The sequence below is a fragment of the Ambystoma mexicanum genome, chromosome 6q (assembly GCF_040938575.1).
Source record: "Ambystoma mexicanum isolate Mex_15411 chromosome 6q, UKY_AmexF1_1, whole genome shotgun sequence".
Classification (NCBI taxonomy): Eukaryota; Metazoa; Chordata; class Amphibia; order Caudata; family Ambystomatidae; genus Ambystoma; species Ambystoma mexicanum.
This window is the reverse complement of record NC_090937.1, coordinates 79254033-79280040: the sequence shown is the minus strand read 5'-3', so window position 1 is coordinate 79280040 and position 26008 is coordinate 79254033. Positions and strand designations below refer to the sequence as shown.

General features: G+C 45.9%; 1 protein-coding gene across 2 annotated transcripts in view; it reads left to right on the top strand.

The window, feature by feature from the left end:
- The window catches only part of UBA6 (ubiquitin like modifier activating enzyme 6), a 1607755-nt gene extending 1582197 nt beyond the window's left edge, over positions 1-25558 (top strand). The window contains exon 33 of one of the 2 annotated variants that reach the window (XM_069630498.1): positions 24944-25558. In XM_069630498.1, coding sequence (XP_069486599.1) covers positions 24944-25082 — 139 coding nt within the window. In that variant the 3' untranslated portion in view covers positions 25083-25558. The remainder of the gene's footprint in view (positions 1-24943) is intronic. The other variant, XM_069630497.1, reaches the window with a different exon arrangement.
- The last annotated feature ends 450 nt before the right edge of the window (positions 25559-26008 follow it).

The window sequence follows — 26008 nt, the reverse complement described above, 5'->3', positions numbered from 1 at the left end:
AAACTGTATTTTTAGTTGCGGTCACTTCCGCTGGCAGAGTGAGTGAGTTGCAGGCACTTTCAGTTAAGCCACCCTTCACTGTGTTTCATAAGGACAGGGTTGTCCTTAGAGTTCGTCCTTCCTTTCTTCCGAAAGTTGTCTCCGAATTTCATTTAAGCCAGAAGGTCATTCTTCTGGCATTTCACGCTTGGCTTCTGCGTCCCAGGAGGATAGCTCACCGGCAACATGCGTGCCTTGGAAGCAAGACGACACGAAGCAACACAGGTTCGATCCCCAGGTCTGCGCTTAAAAAAATAAACCTCTGGGTGTTTAAGCACGTTATAAATTGCAACTAAGACAAAAAAAATTAAAAAATCAATTGCGCTACTGAAAAAATACAAAATTCCTGTACCAGCGCCTCGATGCCTGCGGGCTGTATGAGCGCTTTAAAAATGCAAATAAAAAAAAATGTTATCCTCCTCCGCATCGTGGTAAGGAAGAGGAGAGGCTCCATAGGTTGGATCCTAGGAGAGCTTTAAGTTTCTACATTTCACGCATGTCCCGGGTCAGAATGGACGATAAGCTTTTTATAGGTTACGCTGGAAGGCATTTGGGACAAGCTGTTACTAAGCAGACTTTGTCTAGATGGATTATCTTGGCAATTTCTGAATGTTACCGCTTGGCGGGTAAGGACCCTCCGGTAGGCTTACGGGCCCATTCTACTAGGGCTATGGCTGCCTCTACTGCCCTGCAGAGGGGCGTTCCTATTCAAAACATCTGTGAAGCAGCCACTTGGGCTTCGGTCCATACTTTTGTATGACACTACTCCCTAGATTCCAACCATGGGCAGGATCTGACCTTTGGCAAGGTGGTCCTTTACTCTGCAATTTGATTGGACATTCTAAATTTCTATATTCTAAATTCTTTTTTGCTCCTCCATACGTTGGTACTGCTTTGGGAGTCTGTCATAGATATGGAATACATCGGAGGACCCAATCCCCTCGAAGAACAAGTTACTCTCTTACCTGTTAACGTTCTTTCGATGGGATGGGCCGACGACGTATTCCATATCGCTCCCTCCCTACCTGCCCCGCTAGGGAATTTCTTATGCATTTGCAGCTTAGGTTTCCGCAAGGCTTTCTGTGGTCATACTGGCAGACGATTGGTGCCACACGTTCTGGGGGAAAAAACAACTGAGGCTACGGTCTTCGTGCGTCCTACTTATAACATCCGGTGACGTTGGCTCGACGGAGGCCCTCGAGGACAGCGTATCGCTGTCATCGACGCAGGACGCAGACAATGTTCAAAAGCAGCACAGCTGTGGTGATTACCTGTCAGAACTGCCCCGCACGCCCAGTCCACTGCCATCCCCCCAAATCACATCTCTTGAGTCAGACCACGGCACCACCCCGGAGCAGTCTGGGGGGGGGGGGGAGTTAATTCAAGGGGCCATTAGTCCCATAGTGGAGAGCAGTGAGGCCGAACATGAGACCCAGGCACCGTCCACCTCCACAGGTGCACCCGCAGGGCCGCAGCGTCATGAGCAGCTGACTGCCCTTGTGCGACAATCAATGACAACACCGCCTCCATGGGCAAGATACTTGCAGAGAATACTAGCCGCCTGTGCGAGGAGGTATACACCCTGTGGCAAGTACTCAGCCGCATAGCTGATGCCATGAAGTCAGAACGTCCGGCAACCCAATTTGAGCAGGTGGCCACACCATCCTCATCAAGCTCTACCCAGACGAGCCCACTCTGCAGGTCGTCGCGCACCCTGCTCCGGCCAGACATGCCGCCACCACATCCAGGGAGTGCAAAAAAATTGTCTGGCCAGCCTGATGAAGGCATTAGAGACTTGTTGGGACATGTGTGGGGGAGTTGTGGGGGGATCGAGAGGGGGGTGAGGGTGTGTGGGGGAGTTATGGAGGTAGGGGGTGAGGGTGTGTGGGGGACGGGATGTGGGGGAGTTGTCGTTTTCATTGTTAATTTCAATACACCCGTTGTGTCAAAAGCAAAACCTGAGTGGACATTCATCATTGCGCATGTGTCATTTATTCATATACAGTGCATAGTGTGCATTTACCCCCACAACCAGTGCCCTCTGTCAAACTATCATGTCACACTCTGCAGCCATGTGTGTCAGTAATATTGTGCAATCACTGACTGACCCATAGCACGTCCCTCCTGTGTTCATTGCCACCACAATGATGTGCAGCCACTTCTTCTTCATCCCCTTCATCATCACCAGGTGGTTGCAGTTCAATGTCAGGGGGCAGGGGCACATTGCGTCGGATACACATGTTGTGCAGCATGACACATGCCATGATCATTTTGGCCACCTTCTCATGCCTTTAGAGGAGTGCCCACCCGAGCGGCTAAGGCAGCAAAACCATGTACTCAACAGGCTGAAGATCTGCTCAATGACCACACGGGTACGGGCGTGGGGATCGATAGTAGTCCTCCTCGTGCCTGTTCTGTGGGTTATCGGGCAGGGGTGAGGAGCCACGTCATGAAGGGATAGCCACTGTCACCTGCTTGGGAGGCAAAAAAAAAGGTATATGTCAGTTGATTCATGATGGACAGCTGTACTAGTCGCACATGCCGGCAGATTATCGTTGGCCACATGCACATGTCCCTGGTTGTATGCACGCCATTTTTATGCCCTCAATGTGTCCTGTGCCATGGAATAATGGTGTGGGTTGCAGCTTCAAGATGATACACGGTGTGCTCTGCCGTCTTCTGCCGTTGCTCATGCATTGTGTACTCATACAGCTGTGTCCGTGTCCATTTAGTGATGTGTAGCGTTCTGTAGGATTTTCTGATGGGGAGCGTTGGCAGTAGGCTCTGCAATGTTAGGCATTCTGCACTGATTTTTCCCTTGGTGACATGCAGCATTCCTGTGGTTGATCCGGGATATCGGGCAAAACAATGTGTGATGATCTTGCTGGCGCTGCACACCATCTGCACCTTGTTGGAGTGGTATTGCTTGCAATTGCGGTACACCACCTCCATGGCATGCGGGGTCACCAACTCCACGTGGGTGCAGTCAAGGGCACCTATACAATTTGGCATGCCTCCCAGTGCATAGAGGCCACCTTTTGTTTCAAGAATCTCCTGGGGAGTCTGTGGTAGGGATATGTATTCCGTTGTGTGCTTGAGGAGGGCATCCAGCACTTGCTTCATGATGCGAGTGAATAAGGGTGGTGATATGCCATGCATGTGCCCCACTGTGTGCTGGTAGGTGGCTGTGGAAAGGAAGTGGAGCACAGACACTACCTTCAGTAGAGGGGGGATGGCGGTGCGTATTTCAATGAGTACTGACAATGTCATCGTGTATCATGTCCACAATGGTGTTGATGGTGTCCCGGTCCAGATGGTACAGGGTGTGGTTCTGCTCCGGGGTTGGGTTGAAAGGACTGGCTCTGATGTTTAGGATTAGGGGCCGCCTGCTTGGTTACGCTGGCTGCAGTGGTGGGGCATGCTGGGCCTGTCTCACCCTCCTTCTCCTGCTGCGTCTCCTCTGTGGTGCCTGCTGTTGCTGTTGGTGGTGTTGCTGGTGTTGCAATGCAAGCATGTCCTCCAGCAGAAGTATTGATGCTACTATTGGATTAATCTTGGTAAGGGGTGTGGTGTGTGGGTGTGCTCCTTTTGTACAGGCCCAGACTCCATTACCTCCACCTGTGCTGATGGTGTGCACTTGTGGCAGTTGGGAACACTGCACATGGCATTTTACGGTTGGTCCGCGATGCCGGTATTTACGGCATGCCGGTATCCACTTTTATCACCTTCATGATGCCGGTATTTGCATGTCCGCTTGACTTGTGATGTCCTCCAGTTTATGGCATGCCGGTATTGCCGGCATGAAGGGTCGCGTGCCCGCGCTCATGCTGCTATTAGAGGCACCGTTATTTACGATGCCAATAATAGCGGGTTGGCAGGTCGGAATAGCCCAGAGCGGTAAGCAATGCCGGTAATCCTTTACCGGCATCGTTTTTACCTTACCTCCAACCTCGGAATGACCCCCTTTGTGTTCATGGTTTCTTGTATAATTAGACTGTGAGTTTCTCTACAGACAGGAGAGAGTTCAACCAAAAATTTAAATGAGAGAAACCATAACAGTTCCATGACGTAATGTTAAGATTTTTCTGGCTACGGTTGATTATTTGCCTTGTTTAGTTCTGAAATACTGGTCAATCCATGGTACATTTTTTACTGTTCCAGCTAAAGTGGACGGTTGTGCAAATACGCCCACATTAGAATGTGCTACGTCTTGATTACTGAGAGTGCTATCGTTATTAATACCTGCAGTAGTAACTTGTGTTTGTATGAATTCATTCACCAGTTCCAAAATTTGGAAAAGTTGCAGGGTTAAACCCCAATGAGCGAAGTCTTCTCTGTGTTCCCATGCCAGTTTGGTAATTATATGAGAGTGAAAACCACAGATCATACGATAGTTGTTATGAATTGATAGTGTGATCCAGTCTATGCCCTCTGATTGTAAAGTTCTTAGTTGTGGACTTTGAAAGTATTTAGTATGAACATTCTGTTTAATCTGCATCTGCCATTAATTGCAGGATTGCTTGTCCACCCTATTATGTTGGGAATTTCCGCAGTTAGTTCTATATTATGAGGAGCATTACATGAAAGACTGCTGGAAGTAACTGTAGGGTGAGTTTTGAGAGCAACATTGGACGCAGAGATTTTCTCTCTAAAAGTTACTATGGGAAGGTCATGTTTCAGTTTTTGAGATCCTAGGTCTTTATTCGCACAGTTGGACACATTTGGACCAGTAGATGGAAGTTTTGTGTCAACAATATCCATAGAGGTAGACAAAGGGCCTCCTTTAATCAATCCATTATCCGAGGATTGATTTGAATTGCTAGGTGTTATTGGAATCGATTTTAAAGGGCCATTACTACTGCTGGCTTTAGAGGCTCTTACTTGCTTGTTAAAAATAATTGGAAATAATTGCGATAATTGAAACAATTTGAGGTTTGGCTTGTTTAAGGGAGAAATATGATGATTTAAAAAGTTTTCAGGGGATTTAGAAACAGCAGAGGAATCGCATCTTTCAGAGTTAGGGAAAATAGTGCATGATTGCCTAGGTGGAATTTTTAAAAATTCTGAAAGCAGATGTTTACGGTTACCTTTGCATGGATGTTTGCCTAAGTTGAGAAACTTTGATTCTTCATTCAACTGATTGAGATTGATTATTTAGTCATCCTTTGGGAGATTACAGAGATTTGTTTGGGTTTGGAGTTATACCTGTGCACCTTGTTGTTTGGTTGATTTTTTGATTTCTTTACCTCAGGGTCTTGCTTTTTTTGGTGTTACTCTTGCGTTTTAATGCTCTTTTATGCGCACGGTTCATTTTACGTGAAAATAAATGGGGGGGTGTGTCTGATAACTCGTGTTTGTGTGAAGAAACATTTGAAATAGCTACATTATTTAGTTGTTCAGTCATTTCAATAATATCTATGAGAGGCGCTTGACCATTAGTATCCTCCACTAGCAATTCAACAGCTGCGGGTGAATCAGTGGCCTGAGTGTTCATTTCAATTTGCTCATGAGTCTGCTTGCCCTTTTTCGATATTAAATATCTGAAAACGTCATCCAATTTGGCGGCATTGGAATTAACTGCTTCTAATGGAGTAGAAGTCAATGCTTGCATATCGAATTACATTTTTGGGGCACCGTCCAAAACAGCTTCTGCTTAAGTTTTAGTCAGAGGTCCACATGGCAAGGAGTGCTTTGAGGTTTGTGTGGCTTTGATTGATGTGTTGTGGTGCGAAGACACTTGAAGTTGCTCTATCAATGTATCTAGAGTTTTTAATTTCTGCACCTGGAAATTTTAATGTGCAGTCATGAAGCCTTCCAGTCGGTGTCTGAAATGTAGAGCTTAATCTCACTTAATTCTAGATGTGACAACTCATGGCCTTTTCAAGGAGATTGAGTATCCTTGTTATCACTGGAAAGGTGCCGTTCTCAGATTCATTTAGCTCAATTGATTGAGAACTAGAGTTGTGTATTAAAGGCACCTCTCTTTCAAGGCATTTTGATGGGAGACTTTAACCGTGTCTATGGATAAACAATTTGGATGTTGGTATGTCTTAGTACAGGTGTTTGAGATTGTTTTGGCTGTGGGAAAAGTTGGAGAACTAGTGGAGGGACGATAGGTGTCAGCGACATGTTGGTCGCCATGCCACTTGTGGTGTGCACTGTTAGGGAGACTTCTCATTTTATGGCTAATTTCCCTTGCCTAAAGAGTCCCCCAGCAGCTTTGCTGGATTTAAAGGGTTTGTTTCTTTTTACCTGCTAAGAGTGAGACACTCTTTCCCACTCTTGGGCATTTTGCCTATGTGTGTTCTAGGCTATTTTTGTGTTTAATGCTTATGGGATCTTTCTCAACCCCATAGGAACCATCTTTATTCACATGTGTTACACAGCACCCTCAGTGCACTGACACAGGGGTGTCGTAGCGACCCCCAAACATAGACTCCATACCCTGGGACTGACTACTGTCTCCCAGGGCATGCAAAGTCCCCATTGACTTTATTAGTCAAATCCTATGAACTAAACCAGTACAACCCATCTTACTATGGAGGTACTGGAAGGGGTTAATAGTTTTCCCCCTATGTTCATTTTCGAGAGAGTACCCTACAGTCCCTCTCAAGTTTTGTTCGAGGCTACCACTTTTTCTGATAGCCTCTAACATACCGCCGGTGCATTTTAATATTAACTTTGCTCCGGTAGGTTTTATTTGCCAGAACTTTAATATAACTTCTTTCTCGTGTCTTTCTCTAAACTCCTAACCCAGGTCGGGGATCCTTTGTCTGTCCTTTTGGCGGGCTTCTACCGAGAAGCCATCCTTTCGGCGCCACTGAGTCTGGGGTGGGTCCATTGTGTGGGAGGGAGAGTAGGACCCCTGGAAGGGTTGCCTCAGTAACCCATGTCGCACTCTATCCTGATAGGCTGGAGGGTCTCCCGCCAAGATGACCACTCCACTTTGTGAGTGACAGCTAGGCTGTATGAATGGGGATCTTTTTGCATAAAAGCAAGCTCCTGAGGACTGGAAGAGCAAGACGTCGCCACTGGAACTAAGAAGCCGAAGAGGAGAGAAGCCAAAGACATCTGCAACGACTGAACCACCGGTGATGCCCTACTGCAGCGGCTTACCACTTTTCTCCACGCGACGAGAGAAGATCTTCACCTGCAAGAGCCTTCTTCCCTTGAGCTGGTGGGGCCAGCCAGTTTGCCAATCGCCTTACCGGACCTGCCTTGGTCGAATCTCCCGTACCCTGTACTCGGAGGCCGGATAGCCAGGCACCAGTCCACCCAGACCGCGATTTAAAGGAGCGTACCTTTTATTCGACGGGCAGCACCGCGGCTGGTTTCATCCCTGCGTAGTGCAGTAACTCAAACCTTACTCCATGACGAGAGCATCTCTTCCTCTGCTGGATCACCCGAACTGCAGGAACTACCAGGAACAACTGCCACCGCAGGAGCCACTTTTAAAGGTACATTGTTCCGCCAGGCCGCCCTTTCTTCGCGGTAGTTCTAAAGGTGTTTTAAATCCTTTACCTACCTGTTGGGTTGCCCGCCCCTCTCTCAACATTTGTTAGGCAGAAGCCCTTAGGGACCACTACACACAATTAAGACTACACATGGCAATACAAGTTTTACCTTTGGTACAAGCCTGTACTACTATGTCAGAGTGGTAGCAGTGGCAGAGCAGCCAGGCTTATCTCAACTAACCAATTCACTTTGTACAGTAAGTCTCAAGGTAAGTACCCTGTGTTGAATGAACCGGTGTTACAAACAAAACATGTTACCGTGAATACGATTGTGATCAGTTTTTGACAGTTCGGTCTCCTAAATAAACGCGTATCCGTGACATGAATTGCTACCGGGGCAAAAACAAATTTAGCACCTGAGATACCCAGAGGGAGTTGGAGGCAAAAATCGCAGGCAATATTTGGGTTGGGCAGCCAGAATCAAGAAACACTCAGAGACGGGTGTTCAAAGGTCAAAGGGCCAGAGCCTCACTGTTCAAAGGTCAAAGGGTCAGACAGTTCACTATTCAACGTAGCCAAAAGTACTTCAATATTGTCAATGTTCGGAAGCAAAAGTTATAAGGAGGAGGGAAGACAAGGGCAAGCCTTGGAAATTAAGAAAAGGTATTCACCCAGTTTCCTCAAGTAGAACACAGTACCTTGTTCCAATGTTGCAGCTGGTGCCCTGGCAGTTGTTCCTGTTGGTTTCCCGCAGACCCAGGATTCCTGGAGAATCGTTGTGAAGGATGACTTCTGAAGGGGGTCTGCACCACACAGGGATAAAGCCGGCAGCAGCGACGAGGAGTAAAAGGTGCGGTCCTTAAAAACAGGAGAGGCTCTTCAGGTGGCTATCCGGACCACTACAGCAGCGTGCAGCGATTTCGACCAAGGAAGAGGATCCTCTGGCTGTGGAAGATGAGCTAGTTATCCCCACCAAGCTCAAGGGAAGAAGACTCCGGACTGGATCTTCTCTGAGTCGTTGAAGGGAAGATAGCTCAGGACTGCAGCAAGGCTTCACCGGGACAGGGTAGTTGCAGCAGCCATCGTTCTCTCCGCTTCTCTTCGGTTCCTTGTAGTTCCAGTGGTGACTCTCTGACTTCTAGCCCAAGAGACCTGCCTTTTATGCGAAAAACCCCCATTCACACAGCCTGCCTGTCAATCGCCCAGCAGGGGGGTTGTCCAGCCTGGACAACTACCCTGGCCAATCATGACAAAGTGCTGCTTGGGTTTCCTAGGATAGCCTGTGCAGGGGGTGACTACACACCTCCCTCACATTCAGCCCACCTAGACACCCAGGTGCTTTGAGGAGGGCTTCTGAGCAGAAGCCTGCCAAAAGACAGTGAAGAAAGAAGGCGAACCAAGTTTGCCGCGCAAAGGAAAACACAAGAAGGACTTTAACAAAAAGAAATGGCAAATAAACCCAACCGGAGCCAAAAGAAAGACGATTTGGTCAAGCGGGTTTAGGTTCGAGGCTAATATAATAGCCAAGAACAGTACCACGTTTATCTAATATAACCGCGGTAGAAAAGTTAGGGTAGATACCACTGCCACCAACCAGGTCTAAATGTTGAAAGAGCGAAACAATGCTCTAGGAGGTACAGATAGAAAGGGATACAAATTAACCCTTTCCAGTACTCCATGGAAGAAGGGGTGTACTGGATCTGTGGTAGATTGACTAAGTAAAGTTAATGTTAAGTTAATGGTAACTTTACCCTTTTCTCGGGGACAGTAGTCGCCTCAGAAAGGGAGTCGATGGAAGTCTCAAAGACAACCCTGTGCCACGACACTGAAGGTGCTGTGTGACACACAAAAAGAAGAGGGCTACTGAAGTGGTGTACTTCAGAGTCCACAATCACAAAAACAGGTGGAAACACATAGCAAAACACAGGTAAGGGGGGGGGGGGGCTCTCTCTCTTACCAAGTGGAAAAAAATAAACTCCAGAAGTCCAGCAAAGCTGCTGGGGGGACTCACTAGGTGAGGGAAATCAGCCATAGATGAGAATTCTCCCTAACAACATTGTCTTTTCAACTTCTGCAACCACCTTTTCAAATTCGTTAACCAAAGACTTGACTGCAGCTACAAGAACAATTTGCTCCTGGGCCCTTGCCCTGCACCACTGACTCTGGCACAGGCCTACTGACTCTGGTCACATTTGTCAGATCTGCTTTCTTTAGAAAACTATGTTGGTGCACCTATTTCTTTTAACTACCCTTTCCTTCCCATTCTTAAACATTGTGAAATGCCATTTTGCTCAGTTTTTATTTTAAGTATTGCCTATACTGATGCACTGTCTTGCTGAACTGGTTCACAGACTGATGGGAAGTGTTACTAGGGTGTATAAGAAACTATTTCGAGATAACTTGTGTTTTCCCTCCCTTGTGAGGAATTGTTAGAGAATCCCTTGTGTGTAGTTTTCACTGTGCCATTTTGCTCAGTTTTCACTCTGGTTCACTTGGTCTACAATTCAACTTGGGAGTGTGTATATTTTTCCTTTGACTTAATTTAACTTGCTTGATGACTGTGATACATGTGTTTTATTAGAAGTGTATAAAATAAATATATATCTACTTTTTAAATACAAATCTTTGGTCAGGGTTTCCTTGTACCATAGTACAGTAGACCTATTGTGTAAACCCTGAATACTGCTCATCTCCCTCTTTAGATAAGTCTGACTGCTCAGCCACAGCTACCAACTAAATCTTTGTGGTACAGACTGATACCAAAGGGGATTTATTGCTCTCACCTGTAGTCCTAATCTGGTGTAGTGCTCCCTAAGGGAACTGCACTGGATTCTGCCCAACACTGGTGTACAGCGGTGAGGATAAAAGTATTGGATTTACATTTTAGAGTTCTGCTAGTGCTTTGGTTCAAATAACCACAAGGCTAACTATCACAACAAGTTTATTTTAAACAAAAGTCATAATTATGGAAAGTTACAGCCAGGAGACCCTCCTTACTAATACTGCTGATTATTTAAGGGATCTGTGTAGACAGAAAGGTCTTCCTGTCGAAGGCAAGAAACAAGAAATGATTGATGGACTGTTAGAGATAAAAAAAAAGTCTGGATAGTGGTGCTGTAGTGCCCACTACTCCAGCAAATGTAGCAAACAGTAATGAGGATAATGTTGAAGATGTTATTGTTGAGACAGATGAGGAAGAGGAGGATAAAACTGTCACCCCCTCTGGCCCTCTACCTGCTCAAAGACCTCAACCTGTGGCTACTGGACCCTTACCAGGTCCCACATTAAGTCCTGAATTTATTTCTCTAGAAAAAATGAGACTTGAACTTGAATTCAAAAGAATTAGTGCCCAAACTGAACAGAGACATCAAGACTTAAGGCTCAAAGAAATGGAGCTCAACCATGAGCTTGAGATGAAGACATTATCTTTGGAAAATGCTTGTCTCCCCGAATCCTCTAGATCGTCCAGTCCAAAAAGACCCTGGATGCCTAAAGAGATTGGGGGTATGTATGAACCTAAGTTGGATGTATTAGATTGGCTTGCTATGTTTGAATATAATCATGGGCTCCAGGATATCACAGGGAATCAGTTGATCCCCTGGTTATTCTCTAGGCTCCCCCCTGTTGAATCGGATGTGGTAATGGAGTTGGGGGAGGTGGATAGGATGGATTACGAATGTGTAAAGCTAGCTTTGATAGCTAGATTTGGGAAGACTCCTGCCCAGTACCTTAAGAGGTTTAGGACCCTCAAAAAGCATGATAGTACCCCTTGGGCTATTTGGGTGAATGAGTGTTTTAAGAACTTAGAGGGATGGATTAAGGGTTATAGAGTTAACACTTATGAAGGAATGAGAAATCTTGTCATGATGGAGTCTGTCTATGATGCCTGCTCTCCTGACCTCAGACAGCACTTGGCTGATTCAAAGGAACTTGATTCTAGGAAGCTAGCTAAGGCTGCTGACTTGTGGGTTGCCAACAGGGCTACTCACAAGGATTCAGGGGTAACTCAAAAAAAGGATGAGGGAAAGCAGCCAAAGAAAGGCAACAAAGAGAATTCAAATAATTCCAATTCCAAGGAGGGCCCCGAACAAAATTCTAAGGGTAAACCACAGGGGAAACCTAATCAGGCTAGTGTACCTTGAGGTCAGAACAAGCCACCATTCATAAAGACATTTGGGAAATGTTATGTTTGTGGCTCTACTGATCATGTGAAAGGGGATCCCAGATGTAAAGGTAAACCTTCAGTGGTCCACACTGTCTCCTTAGCCTTCGCTCCAGAGGAGGAAGTATATATGGTCAGTGGAAACTTTCAACTACTAGCTGAAGATCCCATTGGAGTCTCAGCTAGTGTATCTTTAGTATCTCTAGGGTTGTGGGAACAACAGAATTTAGATGTGTATAATTCTATCCCTCCTAATACTAAAGAGTATTATAAACAAATTGTCCTAGTCAATGGTCAGGAAACCCCTGCCATTAGTGACACTGGAGCCAGCATAACTGTGGTGGACAAATCTTTTTTCAAGGTGGAGGATGTTGCTAAGGCACCCAAATGCCTCACCAAGTTAGCTGGAGGGCCTGTGCAGATGCTTCCCCAATTACCAGCTCTCATCCAGTGCAATGAAATGACTGTCAGGATACCTGTGAGTGTACAATCTGAAGTACCAGGAAGGGTGCTGTTGGGCAATGATCTGAAAGACCTGGGAGTAGTGGCAAGTACTCCCAGACCTCCTACTAAGAGATTACAGGAGTTTACCAAACCTGCAAGGGAGAGGACCTTGAGGGGCTCTCCTGAGGAGATGATAGAAAAATAAATCACTCCTACTCCACTGGAGTTACTAACTGCTATTTCAAAGCAACCAGAAGCAAAGGGGAAACCCAAGACTTCAAAGAAGAAACCAGCAGAAAGCACTCCAGGGCTGCCAACCAGGAAATCTCCTAGGTTGTCAAAAATCACACCTGTGATTCCTCCTCCAGCTGAGGCTGAGAGTGAGGTACAACCCTGAGTGGTTGAACTAGAACCTGAAGCTTCAGATCTAGTACAAGGCCAGGAACTCATTGGAGATCTTGACCCTGTGGACCATCCTGAGCTGCAGTCTTTAGTGGCAGAAGGTGGACCCCAAAGGGCAGACTTCAGTAAGGGACAAAGCGAATGTCCAACTCTGGAAGGTCTTCGCCACCAAGCGGCTTCTCAGCTTGAAGGGAAAGAGCCTGGGAAATACAGGTTACACTGGGAAGATGGCCTCTTCTATAGTGAACCAATAGTCACTCCCTGGGGACTACAAAAGACTTGTAGTACCTCAAGCAAACCAACTCCAATTCTTGCAACTAGCCCATGAGATATCTGTCATGATGCCTACCCCTGGGGACCCAGACCACGTCCAGCAACTCCGAAAGCAGGCATCAAGTTATCCTAAGCAAGCCCAACAATCCCTGCTAGGGGCTATTTGGGTCCAGTCCTGGCGCCTATGGCGCCAGGCTCATATGGAGAGTCAGTCCTGGCGCCATAGGCGCCAGGCTCATAGATTAAAACTTACCTGATGCAAACTTACCTGATGCAGACCATGCTGCAAGAGCTCCAAGCCAAAAGAGGCTTGGAAGGGACTACTTTACTTGGGGACTATTTTTTTTACTCAGGCTGGGCTGGGGAGGAATACTTACCTGGGACTACTTTGGAGGGCTATTTAAACCACGCCCGAAGAGCAGCATACGCTTCGTGTTATTCTGCATCCAGCAGCATAACGCTCACCATGCCTGCAAGTCTGCATCCAGCCTTCTGCCACGCCCACCTCGAGTTTGGAGCTCCTAGAAAAAGGGAGAAAGAAGAAGGAAAGGTTAGAACAAGAGCAATACCTTTTAATCCTTACCCGAATTCCCGATCCATCGCGCCTTTGAGCTGGAAGAAAGAAGTTACTTTATGCGCGTCGCCTCGCCTGCTGCAGCGCCGCGCTGAACTCACCGGCCTTCGCAGCATCTTCACATTCCACTGCATCCTCCTGCATGTTCCCGCTGCACTCCGGCACCTAAGGAGAAGACAAGAACAGCAAGGTGCGCCAAGGGAATACACAGAGGAATATTAGTTACCCCCCATAGACTTACCTGATTTTACCACCGGGGGTACTATTCCTCTTCACGGGTCGGCGCAGCTTCCACTGCATCTTCGCCGAACCCCGGCCCCTAAGGGGAAACAAAAGGACAGCAAGGTGAAACAAAGGGACTAACAAGGGGAACCCTCCTCACCACAATAGACTTACCTGATTTTACCGCCGGAGGTATTATTCCCCAAGACCTCATACTTTCTCTCAGCGCCTGAATAAGGGAGAAAGCAACTAGTTACATATTGACATTATTTTATCGAACTGTGTTGGAAAATACAAATCCTTACCAGAATACTACCGGTTGCCACGAGGAACTCTTCATTAGGGTAAAGCTGCAACCTGCAAGGAATCGGACAAGAGTGAAAGTCAGGCATTTGAACTCTTACGAACTTTATACTTGCAGCGTCTTGCCGGGAATCTCAGAGTCAATATTGTTCTGGAACTCACCAATTCCTTCGAGCCAGTGAAGCAACTGGTTATCAATGCGCCCCTGCGCTCAATACAGGATGGAGAGCTCATCTTTTCAAACCATCAGGTGAGACTATAAGAGGGGACATCAAAGGTGATGTGGGGAGAACAGCGGGGTGGGGGGATTTACACTCAACTCCACGGGTGGTTAATTCCCTTTCTCAATTTGCAGAAGAATATTCCTACGGGCCAAGCAAACGAAGCTAGGTGGGCCAGTCCAGTCCGTCATCTCGGCCCTACGCGTCACATTGGTGGAGACCGCAGCTGTCCAGTTCCGATCGACGCCTCTGTGGGAGCCAGGTAAGCGTAACAATATCTTTGGCTGGTCACTTGAGCTTCAAGAAGACCAAGGAAAGGCTCTCTTTCTACTTTTATTGGCCTAAAATGGTGGCTGAGGTAGATAAGTATTGCAAGGGTTGTCACACTTGCCAAACCTCTGGTAAAAGTGGCTCCAAGAATGTGGCACCTCTAGTGCCTCTCCCTGTGGTGGGAGTACCATTTGAGAGGGTAGGAATCGACATTGTTGGTCCCCTTCATCCTCCACCTTCTTCAGGCAACAGGTTTATACTTGTTGTAGTAGACCATGCTACTAGGTTCCCTGAAGCAATTGCTATGAGGACTTTTACAGCTCCGGCTGTAGCTAAGGCCCTCCTTGGTATTTTTACCAGGGTTGGGTTTCCCAAGGAGGTATATCTGACAGGTGGTCAAATTTTATGTCCCACTACATGTAGGCCATGTGGAAAAACTGTGGAGTTACCTACAAGTCCTCAACAGCGTACCACCCTCAGACAAATGGGTTGGTAGAAAGGTTTAACAGAACCATGAAGAGCATGATCTGAGCTTTAGAAGACCCTCTTAAGAAAAAGTGGGATCTTCTACTGCCATGCCTTCTCTTTGCATATAGAGAAGTCCCTCAGGAGGGAGTGGGTTACAGTCCCTTTGAACTTCTCTATGGGCATCCGGTCAGAGGTCCATTGGCCCTGATCAAGGAGGGGTTGGAGAGTGCTCCTTCCCCCACGCCAATCAGAGTCACTGACCATGTGAAAGGACTCCGGAGGAGAATGTCACACATGATGGCTGAGGCAAGTGATAACTTGAAAGCAGGTCAGGCTCTGGTCAAGCATTGGCATGACCAGAAGGCCAACATGGTTGAGTTCGCTCAAGACCAGCTAGTTCTTGTTATGGTCCCCACAAGGCAGAGGACCATAACAGGACAAACGGATGGGACCCTTCAATGTTGTGGGGAAACTTGGAGAGGTGAACTATCTGGTGGACTTAGGCAATCCTAAGGAGGCTCCTAGAGTCTTTCACATCAACCGTCTAAAAGCTTATGTCTCGAGACCAGAACTGGGAGCTTTGCTTCTAACTTCAGCTCAAGAGAAGGAGGAGAGTGAACCTCTACCTGACCTCCTCAGAGGCAAATCCCTGGATCAGAAAATAGGAGTTAATCTCTCTTCTAATCTAACACCTGAGCAACAGGAGGAGTGCAAAGTTCTGTTTAATCAATTTGCCTCCCTTTTTTCTCTAGCACCAGGCTTGACCCCTTGGGGTCAGCATGATATTCAAACTGGTGACTGTTTACCTGTCAAAAGCAGGGGCTACAGGATGTCAAAAAATGTAAGAACCCACATCAAAGGAGAGGTCAACAGGATGCTTGATCTCAGGGGTAATAGAGCCCTCTACTAGTCCATTATCTAGCCCAGTTGTGTCAGTACCAAAGGCAGGATCCAAGTAGTTGAGATTCTGTGTGGACTATAGAGCTCTAAATGCAGTCACTAAGACTGATGCCCATCCTTTGCCAAGGACAGATGAGCTGATGGATAGACTTGGGTCAGCCAAGTTCCTCAGCACATTTGATCTCACTTCAGGCTATTGGCAAATAGCCCTGACTGACCATGCCAAGGAGAAAACTGCATTCTCCACCCCAGCTGGTTTATACCAATTTAAGGTTATGCCTTTTGGATTAAAGAATGCACCTGCTACATTCCAAAGGATGGTTAATCAGGTTTTGAATGGGATGGAGGACTTCTGCATGGCATACTTGGATGACATTGCAGTGTTCAGCCCTACTTGGAAAGAACATGTTGACCACCTAGGATATGTTTTGCAGGCTCTGGACAGGCCCATCTGACCATAAAGGCAAGCAAATGTCAAATTGGTCAGAGTAAAGTGGTCTACCTTGGGCATGAGGTAGGAGGTGGTGAAATAAGGCCTTTGCTCAGGAAGATTGAAGCTGTGCAAAATTGGACAACCCCTTCTACTCAAACCCAGGTGAGAGCCTTCCTAGGACTCACTGGGTATTACAGGAATTTCATTGAGAACTATGGATCCATAGCTTCTCCACTGAATGTAATCTTTCTCCTAAGTTCCCTAAAAAGATCAAATGGAATGAGGAGTGCAATCGGGCCTTTGAAAGCCTGAAAAAAGCCCTTTGTCAAGCTCCAGTTCTCAGAGCTCCCGACTACCACCAACCCTTCATTGTACAAACAGATGCTTCCAATATAGGTATAGGTGCAGTACTCAGTCAACTGGATGAGAAAGGTAGGCAACACCCCATTTGCTTCATCAGTAGGAAACTGAAGGAACCTGAGACAAGGTGGACAACTATTGAAAGGGAATGTTTTGCCATTGTGTGGGCTTTGAAGAAGTTTAGACCATACTTGTATGGATCTACTTTCATCATTCAAACAGACCACCAACCCTTGAGATGGTTAATGCAAATGAAAGGGGAAAACTCCCAAACTGCTAAGATAGTCTATCTGCCTCCAAGGGTTTGATTTTACCATTGAGCACAGGATGTCACCACCAAAATGCTGATGGTCTCTCTAGGATGTTTATAACCGACTAGAGGTAAGAGACTCATCCAGGAGGGGATTAGATCCTCCTGTCCCTTAGTCTGGGGGGGGGGGGTGGCGAGTGTTGGGGAGAATTCTCATTTTATGGCTAATTTCCCTTACCTAAAGAGTCCCCCAGCAACTTTGCTGGATTTGAAGGGTTTGTTTCTTTTTACCTGCTAAGAGTGAGACTCTTTTTCCCACTCTTAGGCATTTTGGCTATGTGTGTTCTAGGTTATTTTTGTGTTTAATGCTTATGGGATCTTTCTCAACCCCGTAGGAACCATCTTTATTCACATGTGTTACACAGCACCCTCAGTGCAGTGACACAGGGGTGTCGTAGCAACCCCCAAACATAGACTCCATACCCTGGGACTGACTACTGTCTCCCAGGGCATGTAAAGTCCCCATTGACTTTACTAGTCAAATCCTATGAACTAAACCAGTACAACCCATATTACTATGGAGGTACTGGAAGGGGTTAATCATTTTTCCCCAAAGTTTCTGGCTGGTGGCAGTGGTTACTACCATAAATATTCGACCGCAAATATTTCCCTATGGGATTTTCCCATTGCTCGAGGATACCACTTTTTCTGACGGCCTCTAACATACCGCCGGTGCATTTTAATATTAACTTTGCTCTGGTAGGTTTTATTTGCCAGAACTTTAATATAACTTCTTTCTCGTGTCTTTCTCTAAACTCCTAACCCAGGTCGGGGATCCTTTGTTCGTCCTTTTGGCGGGTTTCTACCGATAAGCCCTCCTTTCAGCTCCACTGAGTCTGGGGTGGGTCCATTGTGTGGGAGGGGGAGTAGGACCCCTGGACAGGGTTGCCTCAGCAACCCATGTCGCACTCTATCCTGATAGGCTGGAGGGTCTCCCGCCAAGATGACCACTCCACTTTGTGAGTGACAGCTAGGCTGTATGAATGGGGATCTTTTTGCATAAAAGCAAGCTCCTGAGGACTGGAAGAGCAAGACGTCGCCACTGGAACTAAGAAGCCAAAGAGGAGAGAAGCCAAAGACATCTGCAACGACTGAACCACCGGTGATGCCCTACTGCAGCGGCTTACCACTTTTCTCCACGCGACGAGAGAAGATCTTCACCTGCAAGAGCCTTCTTCCCTTGAGCTGGTGGGGCCAGCCAGTTTGCCAATCGCCTTCCCGGACCTGCCTTGGTCGAATCTCCCGTACCCTATACTCGGAGGTCGGATAGCCTAGCCAGCACCAGTCCACCCAGACCGCAATTTAAAGGAGCGTACCTTTTATTCGACGGGCAGCACCGTGGCTGCTTTCATCCCTGGGTAGTGCAGTAACTCGAACCTTCCTCCATGACAATAGCATCTCTTCCTCTGCTGGATCACCCGAACTGCAGGAACTTCCAGGAACAACCGCCACCGCAGGATCCACTTCTTCATTTAAAGGTACATTGTTCCGCCAGGCCGCCCTTTCTTCGCGGTACTGCTAAAGGTGTTTTAAATCCTTTACCTACCTATTGGGTTGGCCGCCCCTCTCTCAACATTGTCTTTTCAACTTCTGCATCCACCTTTTCAAATTTGTTAACCAAAGACTTGACTGCAGCTACAATAACGTTTTGCTCCTGGGCCCTTGCCCTGTACCACTGACTCTGGCACAGGCCTACTGACTCTGGTCACATTTGTTAGATCTGCTTTCTTTGGATTGATTCTCACTGAGAACTGTGTTGGTGCACCTATTTCTTTTAACTACCCTTTCCTTCCCATTCTTAAACATTGTGAAATGCCATTTTGCTCAGTTTTCATTTTAAGTATTGCCTATACTGATGCACTGTCTTGCTGAACTGGTTCACAAACTGATGGGAAGTGTTACTAGGGTGTATAAGAAACTATTTTGAGATAACTTTTCCGTCCCTTGTGAGGAATTGTTAGAGAATCCCTTGTGTGTAGTTTTCACTGTGCCGTTTTACTCAGTTTTCACTCTGGTTCACTTAGTCTACAATTCAACCTGGGAGCGTGTATATTTTTCCTTTGACTTAATTTAACTTGCTTGATGACTGTGATACATGTTTTATTAGAAGTGTATAAAATAAATATATATATATACTTTTTTAAATACAAAGCTTTGGTCAGTGTTTCCGTGTACCATAGTACAGTAGGCCTATTGTGTAAACCCTGAATACTGATCATCTACCTCTTGAGATAAGTCTGACTGCTCAGCCACAGCTACCAACTAAATCTTTGTGGTACAGACTGATACCAAAGGGATTTATTGCTCTCACCTGTAGTCCTAATCTGTTGTAGTGCTCCCTGAGGGAACTGCACTGGATTCTGCCTAACATGCACTATCGTGATCCCCATAATAGTTATGTAAACATATTTCTTCAACCTCAGAAGTTAAAAGAGAAGCGGGCGATGAAGGGCCGAGCGAGACTCTAAAGTGCTTCGCCCACTCCACCTTTAAAGCTGGTGGCAGAATCGAAACATCCGATATATGATTGTTGAACTGTTACCCCAGATCTGACTGAGAAGCCAGCTCTGCGGGACGATTCGCAGCACATAGAGGACCCAGTGATGCGGTCTATGGACCCCCCTCAAAGTTGTGATCTAGAGCTTCAGCAGGTAGAGTAGGATCAAATGGCAGTGCGTGAATCAGTGCACAAACAGGGTGCCGCAGTGAGTCACTGCTATCACTCGGTTCTACTGCGATGGACTGTTGGCTATAGGGTGCAGTGTCAGAATCCATTGGTCGTTCGTTCAGCGTAGAGTGTGGTGGTGCGTTATTTTCATTATCGACTATGGACTCATGAAATTGTATAGGAATTGTTGTATTCAATTGCGAGAGCTCCTGATGTTTATTTAAACATTTACCACTACGCAATCCTCCAACCATGACAGTGATTAAGTTCAAAGTTTGTGTTACTTGACAAGTGCTTGAGTGTAGAGTTCCAAACACTGCGATTGTGTCCTACTGAATTATTCAGAATCACATAGACAGAAGTTGGCTAAACTGATCTCAAACACTCTTGCGTTACGATAGAAGAACACACTGCCAGTATCCAGGATTATCTTTGGCGGAATAATGAAATGTTCCCCAAGCTTCACAGGACAAAGGGTGTAACCTTGCTGATTTTCACAGACTAAACAGTACTTTTCCAAGAGTGATAGAAAAGGAACTGCAAGTCACCATTTATATATTGCACGTTCCAATACAAACTCTGGCAACGGTACGAAGCTTGATAGTGAAATGTCGCCACAGGGTGGCAAAGAGGCCATACAGGTACGTTACTGTGTTCGCTCAGCTGTGGGATAAGCCGCCAACCCCCTCAGCCCCACAAGCCTCTCACTCCTATCAGGCACTTCCAGGGCACTTCACACAGATGTGCGTGCATTAGCACGCGTGCCCGCATTCCCTTTTGTAAGGCAGTGATTCAAAGGGGGAGTGGCCTGGTTTCACGTGCTGGAGTTCACGTCACAGCAAGTCTGGCAAAGTTGTCCAGCGATCTGTTCAGGCGTATCAGGCACTTCCAGTGCCCTTCTCATGGGCGCCAGTTTGATTGACCTAGATTTTGGATTTTATCTTCTGTTGCAGAATGTTAGTCTAAAAAAAAGTTCCTTCAGACAGCTTTTTTCTAAAAATGGCATTTGATGGGATTCTAGAGAGCAAACCATGGGGCCTTTTGTGTTTTACAGATCCCCATGTACGAGCCATTATGGATCTAAATCCTTACAATTCTGCAACTGGTAGACTGGGAATTGCAGGGAAAACTACAGATTTCTTTCCAATACAATTTGGGTGTATGCCAAGGATACGTTCTGGACTTTTATGGACTTCATTCATTCACGGTGCGTCACTCTTTCTCAGCTCTCATGCTGGGCTTCCTTTGCATCTTGTACTCATGGTGGCCCTGAATCATGCTGTTCCCATCTTCATCTTGTATCCTGGCTTGCAACATTTTGTGTTACTACTGACTTCTGCAATTGTATTCACTCTCCCCACTTGCTTCTCCATTCTTTTTGACTGCTTACTCTCTTTTCTCTCCTCCTTTCCCTTCTCCCTTTTCCTATCTCCTCCCCTTACTTTCTTCTATGAACTTACTCTATCAGAATTGTCCCTGGAACTAATATGATAGCAACCTGGTCTGTTTCCTACACCCTCCCATTTCTGTTTTTATCCTCGCCACTACCCCTCCAGCACTATCTGAAATGTCGTCAGGCCTAGTATGATAGTCGCTTGTTTTGTTCCTCCCCTCCCTTTCTGCACCCCTCTCCCTCACCTTTTGTTTTTCTCTGGCTCTACCAGAAATGTCGTCAGGCCTAGTACGGTAGTCGCCTGTCTGTTTACATTTCCTTCCCACTCTCACCCTCCCTTCCTTATCTATGTCTTAGCTCTTGCACTATCTGAAATTTCGTCAGGCCAAGTAAGATAGTTAATTTGACATCCTTACTGTTCATGGCCTTTAAGAATGTGGTTGTATTTTCCCTTGTTCCCTCCCTTGCCTTGAAGCGCTTTGAAACACATTGTGTATAGGCGCTATATAAATAAACAATCATATCATATATCCAGCACTCTTCTGCCAATACAATAATATGACGGCTAGAATCTCTGGTTTACAGGCTGATGCACCTACTTTGAAATCACGATGGCATATTCTGCAAAAGGCAGGATGTCTATCCTGTCTCCATTATAGATCCATTCAGGTCTCATAAAGCAACTATAGAATACATTATTATGTGCATTATTGTATAGGGGTATACCTGTTAGGCAGAAACCTGTGCAGTTCCCTTAGGGACCAGTGCAAAAGGCTTAGGACCACAGGTGTTGGCAGTAAACTCAATTGGTAGCAGCCTGTACCGCCCAGATTTACCTGGTAGCTGTGGCTGAGCAGCCAGACTTCTCTCAAGAAGAGTTAGACAGTATATAGAGTATACAAAATAGGTACAGAGATCCAGTAGCACCAGCAAACACTGACCAGAGCTTTGGTATAAAAGTATATAATTATTTATTTAAAAACACACTTGTAAAATACACTAACACTAATATGGCAAGCAAGTTCAAACGCTGTCACTATCAATATATATATATCCCTGATTACTTATTGAACAAGTCTTAGTTAAAACATCACTTATTTGCAGAGAGAGGTGAGCGCTTAACCTAAGATGGCACTCCAATAAGCTAGTTAAAAAGGGAGGGGAAAAGGCAGAATGAGGAAAGTACACAATACCAACACTTTAAAAAGAACCACAGCAAGTCAGAAAAGGCAGAGTCTACTGTTAGAGCAAGAAAGTTCATAGGCCAGGCCCACTCTCTTGGAGAGAGCAAGGCGGAATGTGTCCAAGATCACACAGTTGAATAATACTTTAAAAAGTCTTTGCAGATAGTTCAAAAAGGGTTGGATCAGTTCAGAAAAAGTTAGTTAGCGGGTCCCAAGTCACCCCAGGATAGAGAGTCAAGGATTTACGGGACACCTTGAACAGTCTGTTGCAAGGGAGACCAGGCGGGACACAGTACCTGAAATGGTGAGAAAGCTCCAGCGGGGGCAGTTGTTCCTGGCAGCGGGTGCAAGTCGGTGCTTCGTCCAGGGGAAGAGAAGATCTCGACGTGGAGGAAAGTTGGACGTCGTTGCACTGCCAGGGAAGAAACCAGCCGCAGAGTTTCCCGGTTAAAAGGTACTACCCTTTTATTCGCGGTAGTGGTGAAGCGTGACTATCCGGGCGCCGGGGTGCTTGGCACAGGCGATTCGACCACAAGACGATCCAGGAAGGCAAAAAGAGGGTGAACTGGTTATCCCCACCAGTTCAGAGGAAGAAGACTCTCCAGGATGAAGATCTTCTCTGTCGTTGGGAAGTGGTGAGGTGGTTCAGCAGGGCTCCACGGGTGGTGTCGTCGTTGCAGGTCGGCTCAGCTTCTCCCTCTTCGGATTCTTTGGTCCTGTGGCGACTTCTGAAGTTCCAGTCCCCAAAGCCCTGCTTTTATGCAGAAAACCCCCATTCATCAGTCCTAGCTGTCACTCAAACATGCTAAGTGGTGAGCCGAGCGGCTCACCACTGGGCCAATCACACAAGAGTGCGACTTGAGTTGCCTAGGCAACTCAGTCCAGGGTGCCTAGACCCCCCTCCCACACATCCTGTAGACCCAGACAGAGTGGCACCACTTTTGGAGGCTTCTGTGCAGAAGCCTGCCAAAAAGTGGAACAAAGGGCTCCACTTGGGTTGGAGTTACAGAGGCGAACACAAACGCCATTTTAAAACAGACTCCTGGCAAAAAGACCCAACCGGGGAATAAATATTAAATAAATAACCCAGCGGTATCTTTAACATCGCACCAAAAAAGTGGTGCGTTTAAAATGAATGGGAAAATCCCATAGGAAATATTCTGGTGGAATATTTCGCGTGGTAACCACTGCCACCAGCCAGAAACACGACGAGGGGGGACTGCAAGTGCCCCCTCGAAAAACAGACCCAGGGGCAATCTAATTACCCCTACCAGTACTTCCACAATATGATGGTTTGTACTGGTTCTGTTCACAATTTAAGACTAGTAGTCAATGGTGACTTTACATGCCCTGGGAGACAGTAGTCAGTCCCAGGGTATGGAGTCTATGTTTGGGGGTCACTATGACACCCCTGTGTTACTGCACTGAGGGTGCTGTGTAACACATTTACCAAAAATACATGAAACCCTATGGAGTAAAAGACGGCATAGCCCATAAAACACATTACAAAGTCAAAGGATATCTCAAATCATGTCTAAGAGTGGGAGAAAAAGAGTCTCACTGTTGGCAGGAGAAAAAAATAAACCCCAAAAATCCAGCAAAGCTGCTAGGGGACTCACTAGGTTTGGGAAATTAGCCTTAACAGAGAATTCTCCCTAACAATACCCTTTCCCTTACATGTGGAACTCTATATATACTGTGTCTGCTGCCAGGTATGGACCTTACATTGCATTGTAAATAGTATGTTAGGCCTTAACTGGTAATGTATTGTTTTTACGTACACTGTACTCTGTTTAACTTGAGTACTTATTTATCCAATCGTAAATATTTTATGTGGGACCTTCGAAAGACATTGTGTATTTTGTTTCAGTATACCAATATGATGTATTCTTGTGTGGTGTCTTTTGGGATTAATTACGTTAAGGCTGACTGCTCTGCTACACTTACCATTGGAGAATCTGGTCTGTCCTTTTGGGTGACACACTGTTCTACCTTACCGGAGAGTTGTGCAGAGATCCCCCAACAGTGTGCATTATGGGACTCAAAACACATTTATCAAATATCACTGTGTAAATATGTTTTCTCACACATCGGCACTAGCATACACAGTGTAGCAAAAAACTCAATCTACAGGAAAGTCGAGGCATTGTGGGCATCAGGCCACGTGTCGTGTCATAGGACGGGTAAAGGCACACTCGTGGTACGGTGCACAAGTAGCACTTTAAGAAAAAGAAGGGTCTGTTTCCAAATTATACTTCTAGAATGCAGGGTAGTGTCCAGCATATTCAGCCAGAACAGTTGACTAGCTTCAAAAGCATTGTTACAGGTCAGTAATATTTCTTGACTCCACGGAAATGTGGGTATTTTTGAGTTGCTTGTGAACAAAACCTTTCCTCCACCCTAGGCTCTGCTACAGCATCAAATGTGCATGAGGTTAGGGTGAAATGTGCTGGAAAACCGTGTGAAAAGGTGTCCTGGACAGACGTTTACAGGAGGTACTCGGCTTAGAACCTGGCCATTCATAGAAGAAGATGCATCTCTGCTTTTAAAATTAAACTTTAATAGAACTATTGCCATCTTGACGTAGAGGCTGTTGATTTTAGTTGCAGCATGAGAAGGACACGTCTAGGTTCATCGGGAATGTCCCCATTCTTAACTGGTTTATATTTTCTTGTGATTAAGCGTTTTCCTAGTAAAATGTGCTGGCTAACAATAAGTTACATTTGCAAAGACCTGAACTTATCAGACACTCTTTGCGAATAGGCAACTGCCACATGAGCAACATATTTTATAGCCTTCCTTTGTTATGAATTACTTTTGTCAGTGAATAACTATAATAACCTATGCCTTCGTCTCTTTGCAGGATGCACAAACTTGTAAAACCCTCTGCAAATAGAAAATACATTGATTTAACTGTATCCTTTGCACCAGAAAATGATGGAGAAGAAGACTTAGCTGGACCTCCTGTGAGATACTACTTCGGCCAAGAGAACAATCAATGACACTAAAATAATTTGTTGCTACAAGGACACTTGTTTTGCCACAACTTTGCTCATTCCAGCTGTTAAAAAACATGTTTGGTACTCAATTCTATCTAGTGATGCCTTAATTGAAATGAGCTCTATGACAGAATCTGGGCACGTAGCCTCACCTGAGCCATCAGTGTCGCACACTGTAGTGCCTGCAGTTAGAAACTGGCAGAGACGAAGAACAGAACCGACTGTGGCGAGCACCTCTATTATTTTTACTTGCACATTTCAACGATTGATGGACTTTGAGGCTCAAAATTGAAGAACTGAAAATATTTATTACGCGGGTAGGAACCAAGCATTTAATCTTTTTTTGGTTATTTTACCCACTCATGGGGGGCCGATTCTGAAGGGTTATTTATGCCAAATGTGCCAGTGTTTTTTTTCCTTTTTTAAAACAAATATAAGCACTGATTAGACTGGAATAAAGAGCAGCTATTTTAGTTATAGTGGTGTTTGATTCTTTCAGCCCTTCTTTGCACATTGAAACGTTTGAGAATTAAGTTATTTGTTTCTACAGCCCTCGTATAACTCGTTTTTTTGTTTGCCCCATGCTCAAATGGAAATCCTTGATTGTGTGAAAGTTCAGTCGCCATTATATACATATCCTGGTTTCTGTTGCCTTCTGACTGCTTCAGAGCACTGTGCAGGGCGAAGAGAAAGCAAACATGTGAGGAATAGGAAAGAGACAAGAAGGGAGAAGAGTGGGCGTGATGAAGGAGCAATTGTGGGGGCAGCGAAAAGAAATATGGTCTGACAGTGAGTCACAATTTAGTTAGAAAGCCCATTGAGAAGGGAATTAGGGCTGAGAGGCCTGATTCATGCACTTCCGCCCTCTTTACTACGTAGCATGTCAACAAGCCTTGATGGTCCCCTCACTCTCTACATTATGGATACAT